This window comes from Ranitomeya variabilis, chromosome 2 (genome assembly GCF_051348905.1).
Source record: "Ranitomeya variabilis isolate aRanVar5 chromosome 2, aRanVar5.hap1, whole genome shotgun sequence".
NCBI lineage: Eukaryota > Metazoa > Chordata > Amphibia > Anura > Dendrobatidae > Ranitomeya > Ranitomeya variabilis.
The window spans coordinates 80,011,665-80,031,605 of record NC_135233.1 but is presented as its reverse complement, the minus strand read 5'-3'; the positions used below and the strand labels follow the sequence as shown (position 1 = coordinate 80,031,605).

At 43.7% G+C, this 19,941-nt stretch overlaps 1 protein-coding gene across 2 annotated transcripts in view; it reads left to right on the top strand.

The window, feature by feature from the left end:
• The window catches only part of LOC143804469 (serine palmitoyltransferase 3-like), a 50,197-nt gene that overhangs the window by 21,509 nt on the left and 8,747 nt on the right, over window positions 1-19,941 (top strand). For both annotated transcript variants that reach the window (XM_077282588.1, XM_077282587.1), the window contains 4 exons: window positions 5,466-5,571; window positions 10,913-11,132; window positions 12,447-12,567; window positions 19,686-19,821. In XM_077282588.1, coding sequence (XP_077138703.1) covers window positions 5,468-5,571; window positions 10,913-11,132; window positions 12,447-12,567; window positions 19,686-19,821 — 581 coding nt within the window. In that variant the 5' untranslated portion in view covers window positions 5,466-5,467. The remainder of the gene's footprint in view (window positions 1-5,465; window positions 5,572-10,912; window positions 11,133-12,446; window positions 12,568-19,685; window positions 19,822-19,941) is intronic.

Sequence of the window (19,941 nt, the reverse complement as noted above, 5' to 3'; positions counted from 1 at the left end):
GTGGCTTGTCAGTGCAGCCTTTCCTCACAGATTGTACAGTGATCCTGTTCTCAACATACCCACTAATGTAGGAGCATGTGACCAAACCTGTCCAATTAAAATGCATCTTTCCATTGTGCAACTTTTTTTTATTGGAAGAAGCCAGTGACCGTTCTGGTCACAAGCGCTTTATTCTGACTCCATAACTAGGCTGCAAGTGTGGGGTTCTTGAGACAGCGCTTTTATGTTTGTCTGTATTTAACCAGAACTCATACCAAGAAGTTGTCAGATTGCTTCAACTTGACTGCAGAGTCTTGTAATATGCACAGTAGTAACGGCAGTAGCTGCAGCAGGTGAAAAGATAATTCTGTACCAGCGATATACAGGAATGAAAAGATGGCTAACAAACATTAACTGGGGAAGAAGGAAGTGGTTACTTATATCAGAGCTCAGCTACAGGGAGAAAGACGGGACAAACTTCTAAAAGGCAAACGGATTCCATAGCAGTGTAACAGCAACAATAGATTGACTATTATTCCCAAACCGTCGGACATAATTTGGCTGCAGATACAAGAAGGTAAAGTGCTGTACTGACAAGTGCAGGAGAACCTGTAATATGTATGTATGAATAAGTGCCACAGTACACAATTGTTAAAAAAACAAGAAAACAAACAAAAAAAAATATATACACACACACACACTCATTCATTCTCTCACACACACACACACACACACACACACACACACACTCTCTCTCACACACACACACACACACACACACACACACACACTCTCTCTCACTCACTCACTCACTCACTCATTCATTCTCACACACATACACACTCGTTCTTTCATTCATTCATATACATACATTCACACACACACACATTACATACACACACACACCCACATTACATATACACACACACATACATACACACACACACCCACATTACATACACACACACCCACATTACATACACACACATACCCACATTACATACACACACATACACACACACACACACACATACAGACACACACACATACATACACACATGCATACACACATACACATGCATACACACATACACATGCATACACATACACATGCATACACACATACACACACACACACACACATATATATATATATATATATATATATATATATATATATATATATATATATATATATATATATATATATATATATATATATATATATATATATATATATATATATATAATTTTTTTTTTCTTAGGCCATCTAAATGTAAGACTACGATAATTTCCCCAGTGTGTTGAATCAGATCAAAGGCAGGTTTCCTTACTTTAAAGCTCCATTCAAAGAATTGTTTTGCTTTCTGGCTTCCTCACGATAACCTGTAACTGCAACAATACTATAATGGCTGTTGCTGACCCCAGTAGCCTTACCAAATTACAGTACTGGCAAAATAATAAAAAGGGGAAGGTCCTAAGTCCAACTATAAAACTAAACTAATATAACATTCCTTTCCAATGATTCCATAGTTCTGAAGTGCCATTAACCTTTCCTATAGTTAACCATTCACTTTACACAAATGTAGCACATTTTATTGACTACTATTTTTAGGAAATCTGCTTTTTTTATTTAGATAAAGAATTGAAACAATATATTATAATTCAAAATATGTAAAATGGCAGTCGGCATTATTCACCCTATATTGTCCAGCAACAAATCCAAGAGATGAGATCTTTCCTGCACACAGCTTGAGCTCCATGCACCAAAGTCTATTCGCCATTTCCTCCAGAAAAGAAAATCCCCGTCACTCGCTAGTTGTTGCATATCTCATCCATAAATTTATTGGATGAGGAGAAGAATCAGTGGAAACAGGGAAATGGATAAATGCAATCAGTCCACGGCCGTTTCAGGATCAGATTGCACCTTTGTGAGAGAGCACCATCTGAGTGTACACCGCCCTGCTCATGTGTCGTCTTCTCCATCTTGTCCATGTTTCAGTTTTTATTTTTTAACTATAATGTACTTAACATAATAAGTGAACTATTATTCTAACAGAAAATCAGTGTACCGCTGATGTGTATAAATAGTTCTTGTCGATACCTGGTCACAATAATAACAAACTATTGGATGCTGCCTGTGATAAAACGCAGAGGCAGCAACAGTGCGAAATACCGCGGAACTACTACACTCACACAACTATTGTCCGTGAGCAGAGTGGGTTGCGTTGTATTATAAATGTGCAAAAATAAGACTTGCATAAGGTGTGATTCACACAGATACATGTAGTGCACCAGTCCCACTTGCTTACAGTCTATTGATTCTGTCTATACTATCAGATTAGACGGTCTGTCGAGCATTATGTAAGGGCACCCTATAGGAACAGGTACCCCAATTCTATACACCCCACTAATAAAGTGCACTGTTGTAGGTGCTGACGTTTTGGTCGTGCACCTACTTAGCATTTCATATTGTCATTTTTTGGTAAGGGGGCTGAATTGTTAAAGATAAAATGCAGTAAAAAAAGAAATGTAACTGTGCATGCCTGCTTTTTGTACACCTGTCTTACTAGTCAAGTTTAACAATTATACCCACCATACCTATACTGTGGCCTGCTGCCGCATTTTGCTTCCTGCATGTGTAACTATCTAGCATTTCTTACTACATCTTTTTTTTGGCAAGGTTTGAATAATTGGATTAACAAGATGGTCAAAAGTTAATTATAGTGTACAAAATTTATGATAAAAAAAAAGGCGGCAATAGTATCTTACAAAGTAGTGTAAATGGAAAAAATGCATACCACAGCTAAGAATTGGGGAGCAGCAGCAGGAGCACAACCATCCAAACAGTAACAGTTAAATGCCAGCTACAGTTTGCCTCTGGCAAGCACATTAGTTGGGTGTGAGCAGAGAGTGTTTATTGAATACACTAGATGGAGGCCCGATCGCATCGGGAGGGTGGTGACATCCCGATGGGGGCAGGCTTTGCAGCACTGAGATTCTCTCGTCCCCAAGCCCCATATATGCTGCATATAGGTTGATTATGGCCCCATAAGATACTCCATAGAAAATGTGCCCCATATAATGCATAAAGTTTGATTATGGCCCCATAAGATGCTGCAAAAAAAGATATAAAAAAAAAAAATGACATACTCACTCACCTCTTGTCCTGAGCAGGCCCCCGGCACTTTTCACCTGTCCCCGTTCCACTGCCGGGCGCCGCTCCGTCTTCCGCGTCCTCTGCAGTGACTGTTCAGGTAGAGGGCGGCGCGCACACTAAACATGTCGGCACTAAACATGCCGTCTGACCTGAATGTCACAGCCAGAGGACGCGGAAGACAGAGCGGCGTGCTGCGGTGGAATGGGGAAAGGTGAATATCGGAATGCTCACCCTCCCCCATTATACTCACCTGCTCCCGGTTAGATCCCTGGCAGCTTCTCACTGACAGATGGTCTCCGGGAGCCGGCTGCTTCTTCCTATGTTCAGCAGTCACATCGTACCACTGATCGGAAGGAAGGAAGTTGCCAGTGCCGGAGAAGCAGGGACATGCAGAGACGCGCTGGGAGCAGGTGAGTACGATGGACAGCTGCCGCTCCCCCTCCCCTGCTGACTTGGAAGGTCCGGCGATGACCCGCTGGTGGTACTGCGCAAGGGCCTGGTACCACCAGCAGGTGCCATATTGGAATACCCATCACTTGGACATTGATATTCCAATATGGCGGTCGACGTACTTCCGCTACGGCGCGGTGGATTGTGGGATTTGAGGATGTCCAGACGGAAGTGGATGACAGACAATTTAAGGCAATTATATGACACATCACTCCTCTTTGCCACAGCAGAATGATGTTACCTCTGACAGTGACCCCATCATTTTGAGTCGGAGATCTGCACAGAACATGTGCCTGGTCAAAAATGACTATTAAAAATTAATTTTTAAACTTTTTTATTTTAAATTAAAATAAAAAAGTACACTGTGTTTAATGGACTCTTGGTTACTACTGGGTTACCATTCATTTCTATGATGAGGTCACTTTGACATTACTAAGGCTGGGTTTGCAATAGAGATGTGCATGTCCACTTTCAAAGGTTTTAAAAACTTTAACATTGTTATTGTTTTCAAATATAGCTTATAATATAGTGCTAGTGAAATGAACCATAATAGTAAACCATACAGATCTAGCAAAAGTTACCTTGACTCAACACCGCACTTGAATATCATGGCATATACGTGTAATTTGATATTGGTGACTGGCTTGTGCACTGTTCAGTTATCTTAATCCTCTTGAGACCTTTCTGTGATGATGGTGCATTGTGAGTTATGGAAACCTTAGTTACATCTGTATGTTCCAAAATTAGCTCCAAATGGACTTGTTTTTTACTGAACTTTTGAAGCTGCTTTCATTGAGCTCAACCCTTGATACACAACAGATTTTCAATGTCAATCTCTACAGTGCACGTCACTTGCACTGGATTGGACAGTGACACTGTGTTGGGAAATGCCAGAGGTTTGTAACAAGCTTTTAATGTGTTCATACATTGTTTACAGTGTTAACAGGAGAATGGTGAAATGCAGTAAAGATGCTTCAGATTGGATTATTATGCTGATAATAATTATTTGCAGACATACCAAGAGAGGCTATAGGTCATTTTAAGTAGTCAAATCACAACTTAAACTACAGTAGATAGAAGGCCTGCTTTTCTTCCGTGCAGATGACTGAGCTCATTAGTGAACTTTCTTTAACCCCTTTCTGCCCTCGGACAGAATAGTACGTCTGAGGGCAGATCCGCTGCTTTGATGTGGGCTCCAGCGGTGAGCCCGCATCAACGCCGGGATGTCAGCGGTTTTGAACAGCTGACATGTGCCCGCAATAGGCACGGGTGGAATCGCAATCCACCCGCACCTATTAACTAGTTAAATGCCACTGTCAAACTGACAGCGGCATTTAACAAGCGTTTCCACCTGGAAATGCGCGCTCGGTGACCCCCATCACGTGATCGGGGTCATCGGCGCGTCGGCATAACAACCAGAGGTCTCCTTGAGACCTCTATGATTGTTGATGCCGGATTGCTATGAGCGCCATGAGCTCTGCACTATAAAAGATAAAATCTCTCATTTCAGGAGAATGAAAGCAGAGTGATTTGCAAACTTGCTTATTTTCATGCTGTCTAATTAAAACAATTTAACAACTTGAAAACGCCCTTTTAAGTAACATGGCCATTTCTTTATGGGAATTACTGGGGACCCTAGCACACTAACCTCCCTCCCCCATAATGTTATCTAATAATATATTTCTTGGTCTCCTAATCATTACTACAGTTAGTAAAGTCACATATGCTCTCAGCTTTACATTTTTATTATGTTGGCTTCAATTGCGACTATAAACTCATGTTTCTCTGACTTTTCATTGAAAAACCTATATTAAAAATGTAATGATGATTTCTGTAGTATACATAAAGTTCATATACCCAACCTTTGTTCTTCTAGATATGCAGAACCTGGAAAAGTTATTGCGGGACGCTGTAGTACATGGCCAGCCGCGCACTCATAGAGCCTGGAAAAAAATCCTTATCATTGTCGAAGGAATTTACAGGTATAAACCCAACTGGTAGAAAGTAAGATACTGCAGCAGTAGTAAACGGGGGCATAGCTATAGGGTATTAGTGATATCTGGGCCCTAGTGCGTGAAAGAAGCAAAGGCTCCACTACCATATTATAGCACATGGTAGGAGTGGAGCATTGGTGCAGATTATACATGGGGACCCAAGAGTTCTAATTTATACCTGTGATAATAAATGACCAAGGTATTAACGCTACCAAAACTTTTGTTTTTTTCTGACTCCATGTCCATCATTCTGGGTGATCACTATTTGCTTTCAGGTTACAAAGCATAAATTATGAATTATTAGAGCAAATCGTCTGGACTAGGAAACACACTTTCAAATATTCAACTAGGGCAACCAGCATGTAAAGGGTATTCCCATCTCTGATATTTATCACAAATCCACAATATGCCATAAATGTGTAACAGAGCTGGGTGCCACATCAGAGAACCTCTTCTATCCCCCCGCTTACCCTGATTGTTGTAGAGACCACTGAACTAATGTGCTCTTATGATTTTGGAGAGCACCATGTTATTATCAGTTTATTGTCCAAGGTCTCTTCTAGGAAAAAAAGATTGAGGCTATGTGCACACGTAGCAGAATTGCAGCGGAAATTTCCGCGGCAATTCTGCGCCTCCTGCCGCGGGTATATCGCATGCAGAATTTGCATGCATATACCCGCAGAAAACTAGCGTTTTGCAAGCATAATTAGCTTGCAGAATGCTAGCGTTTTCCAAGCGATCTGTAGCATCGCTTGGAAAACTGATTGACAGGTTGGTCACACTTGTCAAACATAGTGTTTGACAAGTGTGACCAACTTTTTACTATAGATGCAGCATCTATAGTAAAAGATCGAATGTTTAAAAATAATAAAAAAAATAAAAAAAAGGTTATACTCACCTCAGCGGCTTCCGTTCCTAATGCTGTGTGTTCAGGACCTTCCATTGACGTAGCGGTCACGTGACCCGTGGTCATGTGACCGTGACGTCATCGCAGGTCCTTCACACACACCACAGAAGCCGTTGAGGAGGTTGGGCCGCCAGAAGGTGAGTATATCGCTATTTTTTATTTTAATTCTTTTTTTTTTTACCACTTATATGTTGCCCAGTCCGTGGAGGAGAGTCTCCTCTCCTCCACCCTGGGTACCAACCGCACTTGATCTGCTTACTTCCCGCATGGTGTGCACAGCCCCGTGCGGGAAGTAAGCAGATCAATGCATTCCTATGTGTGCAGAATCGCCGCGATTCCGCAATTTTAATGAACATGCTGCGTTATTTTCTGGATTGCGATTCCGCTCAGGAAAAAAATGCAGCATGTGCACAAAAAATGCGGATTGCATTCTGTTACATAGGATGCTTAATGTTAGCGTTTTTTTCACGGTTTTATAGCGTTTTTATAGCGAAAAACCGTGAAAAAAACGCAAAAAATCTGCTACGTGTGCACACAGCCTTAAAGTCACAACAAAGTTTTCCAGCCCTGTATAATTGAAAATGATAAAACTGTATTGCTAGAAAATCTATACTAAATGTATAGTGTTCTGGTGTACGAAGTAAATATGAATATTAAGAAGGCACCGCAAATAAGCAGGGGTGCTGAGAGTCTGACCACAAAGATCTTATGCTGGGAGCCTATCCTAAAATGGGACATGTATTTTTACAGAACTGGAAAACCCCATTAAACCCTTTACAACACTTGCAGTATACAGTGAGGGAAATAATTATTTGATCCCTTGCTGATTTTGTAAGTTTGCCCACTGACAAATACATGAACAGTCTATAATTTTAATGGTAGGTTAATTTTTACATTGGTAAGAATATCAAAAATAAAATCCAGAAAATCACATTGTATAAATTATATACATTTATTTGCATTTTGCAGTGAGAAATAAGTATTTGATCCCCTACCAACCATTAAGATTTCTGACTCCTACAGACCAGTTAGATGTTCCTAATCAATTTGTTACCTGCATTAGACAGCTGTTTTACATAGTCATCTTTATAAAAGACCTATCCACAGACTCAATTAATCAGTCAGACTCTAACCTTTACAACATGGGCAAAGCCAAAGAGCTTTCTATGGATGTCAGAGACAAGATCATCAACCTGCACAAAGCTGGAACATGCTACAAAACCATATGTAAGATGCTGGGTGAGAAGGAGACAAATGTTGGTGCAATAGTAAGAAAATAGAAGAAATACAAAATGAATGTCAATCAACATCGATCTGGGCACTATGCAACATCTTACCTCGTTAGGGTATCCTTGATCATGAGGAAGGTGAGAGATCAGCCTAAAACTACACGGGGGGAACTTATTAATGATCTCAAGGCAGTTGGGATATCAGTCGCCAAAAAAAACACATTACTCCGTAAAGGTTCAAAATCTTGCAGTGCCCGCAAGGTCCCCCTGCTCAAGAAGGCACATGTGCAGGCCCGTCTGAAGTTTGCCCATAAACACCTCGATGAATCTGTGAGTGATTGGGAGAAGGTGCTGTTGTCTGATGAGACAAAAATTGAGCTCTTTGGCATTAACTCAACTCGCCGTGTTTGGAGGAAGAGAAATACTGACTATGACCCAAAGAACACCATCCCCACTGTCAAGCATAGAGGTGGAAACTTTATGTTTTGGGGGTGTTTCTCTGCTAAGGACACAAGACTACTTCACTGCATCAATGGAAGAATGGGTGGATCCATGTATTGTAAAATCCTGAGTGACCACCTACTTCCCTCCGACAGGACATTACAAATGGGTCATGGCTGGGTCTTACAGCAAGACAATGACCCAAAACATACTGTACAGCCAAGGCAACAAAGGAGTGGCTCAAAAAGAAGCACATTAAGGTCATGGAGTGGCCTAGCCAGTCTCCAGACCTTAATCCCATAGAAAACTTATGGAGGGAGTTGAAGCTCCGAGTTCCCAAGTGACAGCCTCAAAATCTTAATGATTTAGAGATGATCTGTAAAGAGAAGTGGACCAAAATTCCTCCTGACATGTGCGCAAACCTCATCATCAACTACAAAAAAGTATTGACTGCTGTGCTTGCCAACAAGGGTTTTGCCACCAAGTATTAAGTCTTGTTTGCCAGAGGGATCAAAAACTTATTTCTCACTGCAAAATGCAAATAAATTTATATACTGTAATTTATACAAAGTGATTTTCTGGATTTTATTTTTGATGTTGTATCTCTCAATGTTAAAATTAACCTACCCTTAAAATTATAGACTGTTTATGTCTTTGTCAGTAGGCAAACTTACAAAATTACCAAGGGATCAAATAATTATTTCCTTCACTGTATATACGTCATGATCGGGAGGTACTTCCTGACCAATGCAGTATATATACGTCCAGGTGATCACCACCTTATGTCAGCTGATACTGACAGCTGACACCCTGCACCGCTCCTGGCAGTTTCAGCTGCTAAATGCTGCTATTGATATCCATCGCAGAATGTTGAAGGCAGGCAGAGCGAGGGAGCCCCCTTCGCTGTCCGTTGCCATCGTTACTGACGACATCCAGGTCACCAGAGCTGGCAAACTTTTCTCCTTCGTCTCATTGGGGGACACAGGACTGTGGGTGTATGCTACTGCCGCCAGGAGGCTGACACTAAGTAAACATAAAAAAGTTAGCTCCTCCTCCACCGTATACACCCCAACACTGGCCGCAAGCAAACCCAGTTCATGCTTAGTGTCTTTAGGAGGCACATGTCTGTTTTTCCAGACCTCTCTCTTTTTTTTATTTTTACCATGAAGACGAGACAGGGGCGACAGACCCTTTTGAAGGGGTCCGATCTCATCAAACCAACAACGGGCGAGCACGTGGAGTGTCGCCTCCACGTACCCTCTCCCGCAACGTGGGTAGGAAGGGACTCGCTGCCTCAAGATCGACTATTTAGGAGTCCTACCGCATCAAGGGCGCGGTCGTTCCAGCTGGGATCAGGGCGCACTCCACTCGGGCAGTAGGTGCTTCCTGGGCACCTCGGCAGAACAGATTTGCAAGGCGGCAACCTGGTCCAGTCTACATACTTTTTCCAACACTATAATATCCATACTCGGGCTTCTGCGGATGCAAGTGTGGGTAGAAGGATTCTTCAGGCAGCGGTAGCGCACCTATAGGTGTAAGTACCTAGGGTTTATTCTGTTGAATCGATTTCCCACCCAGGGACTGCTTTGGGACGTCCCACAGTCCTGTGTCCCCCAATGAGACGAAGGAGAAATATGGATTTTTGTGTTACTCACTGTTGAATCCTTTTCTCCGAGACGCTCATTGGGGGACACAGCTCCTACCCTGTTAGCCAGATGGCTTCTTTTTTATTTTAGTTTTTTCGAGTTTAACAGTCGGTGGGTTGTTTCTAGACATGTGGTTCCTGTATTAAAGCTGATTTACTTTTTGCTCTCCTACTGCTTTTTGCACCAAACTGGGTTCGCCTGCAGCCAGTGTCAGGGTGTATACGGTGGAGGAGCTAACTTTTTTCATGTTTACTTAGTGTCAGCCTCCTGGCGGCAGTAGCATACACTCACAGTCCTGTGTCCCCCAATGAGCGTCTCTGAGAAAAGGATTTTACGGTGAGTAACACAAAAATCCATATTTTACACCATGCTCAGATCATGGTGGATCAAGTATGTTTGTTAGTGCAGCGCTGACAGTTTGTAAACCATAGCTGTAGCTGACAGCTGCAGCCCACAGCTGTCAGGCTTGCCTGACTGGTTATCAAAAATACAGGGGAACCCATGCCATTTTTGAAATTTATTTATTGCACAGGCGGCGGCTGATGAATACTCCTAATCAAACGCCACCTGCTCTTGCTGTTATTAGCGTCAGCAGGTGTAGGCTGATGGGAGTAGTAGTACCATCAGCCGCCGCCTGTTTTTACTGTTATCAGTTAAATATAACTCTTAAGTCTCCTCTGATCGCCGGCAGAGCAGGGTAGAATGATGAGAGCCGTCTTCAGCACCTGGCGCCGAGGAACAGCGCTAACTGTACCGCTGCTTCTTAGGCGCCGGTATGTGTCATATTGATGACACACGGATATCATCAGTGTGCACGTGTGTGGGACGTTTTGCGGCCCATGCTGGTATCCTTTTTTTTTTTTTTTTACATGTCAGCGGTACATGTGAAAACTGTCACCACATGTACCGGACACACTGATGTCTGAAAGAGCTCTTGGTCTGTTTGAATAGTAAAGCTTAGCACATACAATGTTTGTTTATTTTAGGACTTATGTTCAACTATAATCTACCAAACATACAAAATAAGCCATTTTGATGACAAATGGTAAATGACACTGTCCAAAATACCCCAGATCTGACTTTTTTTTTTTCCTTGCATTTTTCAGCATGGAAGGTTCAATTGTCCGTCTTCCAGAAATAATAGCATTAAAGAAGAAGTACAAGGCTTACTTGTACTTGGATGAAGCACACAGTATTGGAGCAGTGGGGCCCACAGGACGAGGTGTGGTGGAATACTTTGGAGTGAACCCTACAGATATCGATGTGATGATGGGAACATTTACCAAAAGTTTTGGAGCCATAGGTGGATATATTGCTGGAAAAAGGGTAATTGTTTTTTGTTTTTTTTGCTTTGTATTAAAGGGAATATGTCGGCAGGTTTTTGTTTAATCTGAGAGCAGCATAATCTAGGGCAAGAGAGCCTGATTTCAGGATGTGTCACTTATTAGGCTGTGTTGTGGTTTCAAATCAGAGTTTTATCAGCAGGAGATTAACTGCCTGACTAGGTATTGTGTGCAGGACTTTCTAGCTAATCTATGTAACCCAGCCTCCACCACTAATTGACAGTTTGCTGACCATGCACAGTGTACACAGGAAGCTGCCAATCGGTGGTGTAGGCAGGGTTATACAGGGCTCAGCATTCTGAGCGTTGCTACATCTACAAACAGGGATTCTATCAAAACAGTGCCACCCAGTCCAGTAAGTGATACATCACTGGAATCAGACTGTCAGCCCCTACCTCATGATGCTCTTGGATTACATAGCAAAAACCTGCTGACCAAGTCCCTTTAAGGAAAATACAAGCCGCATTGAACAATAAAGCATATCTGTCACTAGATTGCTCAAGACAAACAATGCATTATTAAATAGCTCTTTGAACCTGATGAGGATGACTATAAAATCTTGATCATAAAAGTATTTTATGAGTCCTGGTGTATTTAGTCTCCACCACCCACTCCCATTCAAACCTGACTGACTGTTGCAGCTTTTACTAAGTAGTGTGATATTTAGAGTATTTTCATAGTAAGTGCAACATTCTCATATTCATATATTAAGGTTGACTTTTAGAGAGCATTTACAACATTTGGTAAATGGAGGTGATCTTACAAAAACTGTTATTTTTATAACGAATATACTTTACTTTTGGCAAATCAAGTTTTGCTTTCTTTGTGTAATATAACGTTCTCAACATGCATAGTGCATCCTGACACAGTCCATCCATTGGGTGGCCACAAATAGACATATATGGCATAAACATTTCCCAACAGAGTACCACAAAATCATATTTTTTAAAGGCAGGTCATCTCACGCCACTCATCTCGGGAATGCTGAGCCTGTGGGCCACAGACAGAAATACATCTGCATTCTGGTTAGCATCGCTATAGACCTAACCACCTGGGCCAGGAGTACTTTTTGCTTATTAACCTCCATCTCTTTTTATTGATTTTTTTTCTAAATCACACCTCCCCCCATCTCCCATTCAAATATGAAATGCAGGCCGCCTCGGCCACATGGGCTGTTCATGGTAAATACACTTTGGTACAAGAAACAAACTTTGATTAACTTGCAGCCTAAAAATATTAGCCAAAAAATTAAACTAATACGTTTATATATTTTCTATAAACATTTGTCTCTCTCTAGGATCTTGTGGATTACTTAAGAACTCATTCACACAGCGCACTTTATGCATCATCTATGTCAGCACCTGTGGCAGAGCAGATTATCAGAGTGATGAAGTGCACCATGGCACATGATGGGACTGGTAAGAGCTTTTGTATGATGCTTTTCATTAGCATTGAATAGTATATTATTGGACATTCATTTGGATTCCAGGCTGAAAATGTGCCTATTACTGTATTTGGCATGTGAACAAAGCCTTATTGCCCGGTATCTTAAAATACATATATTTTACATTCTGTACTTATATAATCAAACTATCCATTAGATATTAGAGATGGGCGAACCGAACAGTAAAGTTTGGAGTCCGTGCTGATCACCTACTGTTCGGGCACGGACCCCGAACATTGACTTTACAGTGAAGTCCATGTTGCTGTTCTGGTTCGGCGCCCTGAACATCGGGTGTTTCTCGCTCTGTCCCCTGCATGACAGCGCAAGAAACACCGTCGGCTCTGATCGGCGGTAAGATCATTACCACCGGTTAGAGCACTGCGGAATCCCACACTGTCAGATGACAGCATGAGCCGCAGCAGTGACCTTTGGTAAAAAGTTTACCTACGGTCATAGGCATTGGCCGATTGGACTACTACTTCCATCAGATTGATTGCTGCCTCTAATAACAGCAAGAGCAGGTGGCGGCTGATGGGAGTATTCAGCAGCCGGCGCCTGCTCTATAAATAAATAAAACATTTTAAAAAATGTCGGTTCCCATCATAATAAAGGGAGTCCTTTTTTTTTTTTTTTTCAAATAAAGGACTTTGTTCTGGCTGTGTCTTTATTTACAATATAACTATAGGATCAGTAATGGATAGGTCTTATAGATGCCTCTCCATTACTAAGCTGTGAGCTTGATGTCACCGGACAAAACAATCATCCCCATAAATATGAACCCCAAGTGCCACCACCAGAGGGCAAGTGGTAAGATTCGGGCAAAGCACCAGAATTGCTACATCTAATAGATTTGCCTTTTCTGGGGCAGCTTCGGGCAGGTATATTTAGCCTGGGGGGCAATATCCATGGCCCCTTACCAGCCTGAGAATACAAGCCCCACCTGTCTGCTTTAGATTGGCTGGTTGTCAAAAATGGGAGGGAACCCACGCCTTTTTTTTTTTAAATTAATTTAAATTTAAAAAAAAAACACAGTGGGGACTCCCCTATTCTTGATAACCAGCCATGTTGGAGCTGACAGCTGAGGGTTGCAACCCGCAGATGTCAGTTTTGCCATGCTGGTTATCAAGAATAGACTGGAACCCACATCATTTTTTATTTATTTTGCCAGAAGGCATTGGCTGATAAATACTCCCATCAGCCGCCACCTTCACTCGCTGTTATTAGCAGCAGCAGGTGTAGACTGTTGGGAGTAATAGTCCCATCATCCGATGCCTGTGACCGTAGGTAAATTTTTTACTTCCGTTCACAGCTGCGGGCTCATGCTGTCATCTGACAGCGTGGGAGCAGCGGCTCTCTGCCCGGCTGTAATGATTTTACCCCGATGCGAACTTTCAAATGGGGCCCCCCGCGCCAAAATATTTCCCACCGAAATTCACATGTTCCCTATTCATTTCGCATACTATAGTTTTGTTGCTTTGTTGTATAGTCTGACCTAATACTGCCCTGTAATCAGGGCCGGACTGGCCATAGGGCATTTCTGGCAAATGCCAGAAGGGCCGGTCCTTGTAATGGGCCGCTAGACATATCGCCCCCTCCGCATTGCTAGTGGGCGTTCCAGAGCTCACTTCAGCAGCCAGCACGCCGGGCGGCATTTGCTTCCCTTGCACACTGATCGCACCGTATTAGAAAGGAGGAAGTGGGTGGTCTGATGTCCTGATCACTAGCGCTGCAGCGAGGTAACATAGAAACAGGATGAGGGGCCGCGCTGTGCTGCGCTGCTCCGGCCATGCCTCCCGCTGCAGGCTGTGATCAGGACATCAGACCGTCCACTTCTTCCTGTCTAGTGAGGTGACAGGGCATGAGGGGGAGCAGACATTTTTCTATGCACTGATTTACTTATTTTTTGCTGCGCCGGGTTCAGCCATTCAAAAAAGGGGCGTGCCTGCTGGAGAAGAACACTGGCCAATGAGCATCAGATTGATAGAAGAGCTGATTGGCCAGTGCTCCTGTCCCCCTGCACTGGGCGCCTCTGAGGGAGAGAGCCTGCAATCAAGCTGCAAGGTCAGGAATATCTCCGTGTGTGTGTGTGCTGCTCCCAGGGACAGATAGAGAAGCTGCTCAGTTCCCCACCGTCACATCTTCTGCTGCTCTGGTCCACAGCCCCGACAGAAGAAGAGAGCGGGGGAGGTGCTGAGAAAGTGCTTGCTGTGAGCAGAAGGAGCTGCACATGTATAGTGGCCTCTCCTGCAGCACAGAGTGTGTGTGTTATCTGTAGTGTGTATGTGTCACATGTGTGTATGTTACATGTGCGTGAGGTATCTGTAGTGTGTATATGTGTTACATGTGCGTGAGGTATCTGTAGTGTGTGTTACGTGTGTGAGGTATCTGTAGTGTGTGTTACATGTGTGTGGGGTAACTGTAGTGTGTTACATGTGTGTGCGGTATCTGTGCTGTGTATGTGTTACATGTGTGTGAGGTATCTGTAGTGTATATGTGTGTGAGGTAACTAGTGTGTTACATATGTGTGAGGTATCTGTAGTGTGTATGTGTTACATGTGTGTGAGGTATCTGTAGTGTATATGTGTTACGTGTGTGAGGTACGTGTGTGAGGTATCTGTAGTGTGTATGTGTTACGTGTGTGAGGTATCTGTAGTGTGTATGTGTTACGTGTGTGAGGTATCTGTAGTGTGTATGTGTTACGTGTGTGAGGTATCTGTAGTGTGTATGTGTTACGTGTGTGAGGTATCTGTAGTGTGTATGTGTTACGTGTGTGAGGTATCTGTAGTGTATATGTGTTACGTGTGTGAGGTATCTGTAGTGTGTATGTGTTACGTGTGTGAGGTATCTGTAGTGTATATGTGTTACGTGTGTGAGGTATCTGTAGTGTGTATGTGTTACGTGTGTGAGGTATCTGTAGTGTATATGTGTTACGTGTGTGAGGTATCTGTAGTGTATATTTGTTACGTGTGTGAGGTATCTGTAGTGTATATTTGTTACGTGTGTGAGGTATCTGTAGTGTATATGTGTTACGTGTGTGAGGTATCTGTAGTGTGTATGTGTTACGTGTGTGAGGTATCTGTAGTGTATATGTGTTACATGTGTGTGAGGTATCTGTAGTGTGTATGTGTTACGTGTGTGAGGTATCTGTAGTGTGTATGTGTTACGTGTGTGAGGTATCTGTAGTGTGTATGTGTTACGTGTGTGAGGTATCTGTAGTGTGTATGTGTTACGTGTGTGAGGTATCTGTAGTGTATATGTGTTACGTGTGTGAGGTATCTGTAGTGTATATTTGTTACGTGTGTGAGGTATCTGTAGTGTATATTTGTTACGTGTGTGAGGTATCTGTAGTGTATATGTGTTACGTGTGTGAGGTATCTGTAGTGTGTATGTGTTACATGTGTGTGAGGTATCTGTACTGTGTTACATGTGTGATCAGTGCTGTATTTTTTAGCATATTCTGCAGTGTGATAATAGTCTGCAGGCCATCTACATTGAACTGATGTCTATTCCCCCTATGGCCACTGCAGAGTACATATGTAAAGTGGTATAACACATTTGATTGATTTAACAAATAAAGCAAAAAAGCCATCACAACCTGTCAGTGCTTTACGATTTGATTCTACGACACTCGTATGTGGGCTGGTGAATTTTTATTTGTGCCAGGGCTGCTTTTTGGTCCCAGTCCGGCCCTGCCTGTAATCGCTGAGAAAACTGATTTTATAACTAACAAGTCCCTATACTAATTATGGTGATGTCTTCGGAAGTGCAGACTCTGGGCGTTCATGTCCTTCCTCGCTCTAATTCCAAGCGCACTCCCGTCGCTTGAAATCTGCGTGCTGTTACTTCCTGGTATGACGCTGCAGTGCGTCATTTCCGGACCTGTGCAGTGTGGGGGTGTATTGGGTGTACTGGTCAGCTCCGGAGCATACGCACTGCACATTCTGATGCTGGCGAGTACACCCGATACTCCCCCACAGTGCACATGCTGGGCTCTGCCCACAGCCGTGTACCATTCTTCCCGACTCGAAAATTTACAGCCCGTACACACGCGGCTTCGCTCCGTGAACCCGTACACACACGGCTCTGCTCCGTACACCTTGTACACACATGGCTACGCTCCTTACACCCGCGGATCTGCTCCGTACACCTCATACACACGCGGATCCGCTCCGTACACCTCACACACACAGCTCCGCTCCGTACACACGCGGCTCCGCTTCGTACACTCCACACACACACACGGCTCTGCTCCGTCCACCCCGTACACAAGCGGCTCCGCTCCATACACCTCGTAAACACGCAGCACCACTCCATACACCCCATACATACACGACTCCGCTCACCTCTTTCACACTCAGCTCAGCTTTGTATACCTCGTACACACCTGACTCTGCTCCGTACACCTCGTACACATTGCTCCACTACACACATACACGGCTCCACTCTGTACACCTTGTACACACACGGCTCTGCTACATCCACACTATAAACCCCTCCTGACCCCACACATAAACTTCCCCTTATTCAGCACCATGACAATCAGCACAGCAGAGTCCTGCATACAATTAATTGAGACATCAGTAGGTTAAGTGTTTTTGAATATCCATATTGAATCAGGAGTCCCATATAATCCTGCATAAAGGTTAATAATGGCCCCATAAGATGCTCCGTAGACACATTTGCCCCGTATTGTGCTGCAGAAACGTTGATTATGGCCCCATAAGATGCTCCATAAACATATTTGGCCCATATAGTGCTGCAGAAACATTGATTATGGCCCCATAAGATGCTCTATACAGACGCTTGCCCCATATAGTGCTGCACAAACGTTATGGCCCCATAAGATGCTCTATACAGACATTGCCCCATATAATGCTGCACAAACGTTATGGCCCCATAGATGCTCCATACAGGCACTTGCCCCATATAATGCTGCACAAACGTTATGGCCCCATAGATGCTCCATACAGGCACTTGCCCCATATAATGCTGCACAGATGTTATGGCCCCGTAAGATGCTCCATGCAGACACTTGCCCCATATAGTGCTGCACAAACGTTATGGCCCCATAAGATACTCCATACAGACACTTGCACCATATAATGCTGCACAAATGTTATGGCCCCATAGATGTTCCATACAGACACTTGCCCCATTATAGTGCTGCACAAATGTTATGGCCCCATAGATGCTCCATACACACTTGCCCCATATAATGCTGCACAAATGTTATGGCCCCATAAGATGCTCCACACAGATATTTGCCCCATTTGCTGTTGCTGCGAAAAAAAAAACAAACACATACTCACCTCTACGTCGCTCAGGCCCCCGACACTTTCAATATTCACCTGCAGGCTGCTCCTCGTTCCAGCCCCACTCTATCTTCCGCCTCCTCCGCACTGAGGCGCACCGCGCCCTCTGACGTCAGCATCACTGTGCAGAAGAGCGGCGGCTGGAACGAGGAGAGGTGAATATCGCACAGCACTCCCCCTCCCGGTTATACTCACCTGCTCCTGGAGCGGTGCAGTCCCTGGTTTCCCGGCGCTGCTGCTTCTTCCTGTACTGAGCGGTCACCGTTACCGCTCATTACAGTAATGAATACGCGGCCCCACCCCTATGGGAGGTGGAGCCGCATATTCATTACTGTAATGAGCGGTACCATGTGACCGCTCAGTACAGGAAGAAGCTGGGGCCCCGGGCAGCCAGGGACCTGCAGGGACCGCGCCAGGAGTAGGTGAGTATAATTAGACAGCCCCCGCTCCCTGGCCCTGAAAACCCCTGGATACGCCACTGGGCGGGCCCCTAAGCACTCAGGGCCCGGTCGCAGCTACGACCCCTGCGACCGCGGTTGTTACGCCCCTGTCTGGGAGTATGGTTATTGCATATATCACCACTGTTCTAAGCTCAGAAATCATCAAATCCTCACTGGGATAATTTCAAAAGTCTGCACACACAGAGTGACTGCAGACTTTTTTCTTTTTTCAACTGGAAAACCACCTTAAGAGGAAATCTGTCAGTAGGATTTCATCCCTTCCAAACTATGATAGCTGATAGTGCTGTACTTACATAATAAAGGTAGTCACAATGGGGTTTCTGAAGCTGGTCATGTGTCTTTAGGTTGTGAATTGCTGCCCACTTTTACGTTGGACTCCTGGACTGTCCGCTATAGATAGATGTCAGGGAAGACTGGGACTAAGCATGTTGAATTTCTACATGGCAAATCCTTTGTTTTGCTGGGAGCTACTCAAGTGTTGGCTTTGTAACTGGTTTCCCAAATGCACTTTTAACTTTCAATATATAAAAAGCAGCTTCTAAACAACAAACTAGTGAAAACGCAACGTTTTAGGCTACGTGCTCATGATCAGGAATAGTAGCGTCCTGGACACAGCGTATTTTTGTTGCGTCCAAAATGCTGCGTTCTAATTTACCGCACTTGTGTTTTGGGTACATGCAGTATTCTACTGCTGAGAATACGCATTGGAGACTAGGCATCTCTGCTACAGGAATTGACATGCTGCGGCTCCGAAACCCACACTGCGGATCAGTTTATGTAGCATTAAATAGAAGCACAGTGGGCATGGGATTTCTATAAATCCCATCCACTGTGCTTGTAATGTAGCACGCAGCAAAAATACTCTGCATCGAAAAAACGCTGCTAATCCTGATCGTGGGCACGTAGCCTTATGTAGACTTACAATGTGGAATAGCATATATTTTGAATTAATAGAGTAGATTTCTTCTGCACAGACTTGCCAGCTTTCTCAAAATGTCTCGGAGGCTCCCAGAAACTGGGGAGACCACCAGGGCTCCTGAAAGAGTTCACAAGAGTCCCTGGGAGCTGCACAAACCTCTTGCACAGCCGCTCTTTCCTGTGTTTTTGTCCAGAAGCTAGAAAGCTGCATCGTCAGACTCGGCCCAGTATAGAGACACACATTCAGGGCCAGGGGCTGGGGCGAGTCTGTAACAAGAGTTGTGAAAAAGTTATTCAATCCCAGTTTTAAAGGAAAAATACTATTCAAGTTGCCAAGTAAATTGTACTTGTTATTGCTACCAGCACTTAGAATATTGTATTTGTTACTTCGTCTTCTTTAGGCCAGCAAAGAGTGCAGCAACTCATGGAGAATACCAGATACTTTAGGAAGAGATTACATGACTTAGGATTCATAATATACGGCAATGAAGATTCTCCGGTGGTCCCTGTTCTCTTGTACATGCCGGGAAAAGTAGGGTATGTATGATAGTGAACGTTGGGTTGCCACAATCCCGTCCCGTTTCTTTTGCCATTGCACCATTCATCGTTTTCTAACGGACTTATCTATTATTAGCAAAGTATCATTAAAGGGGTTGC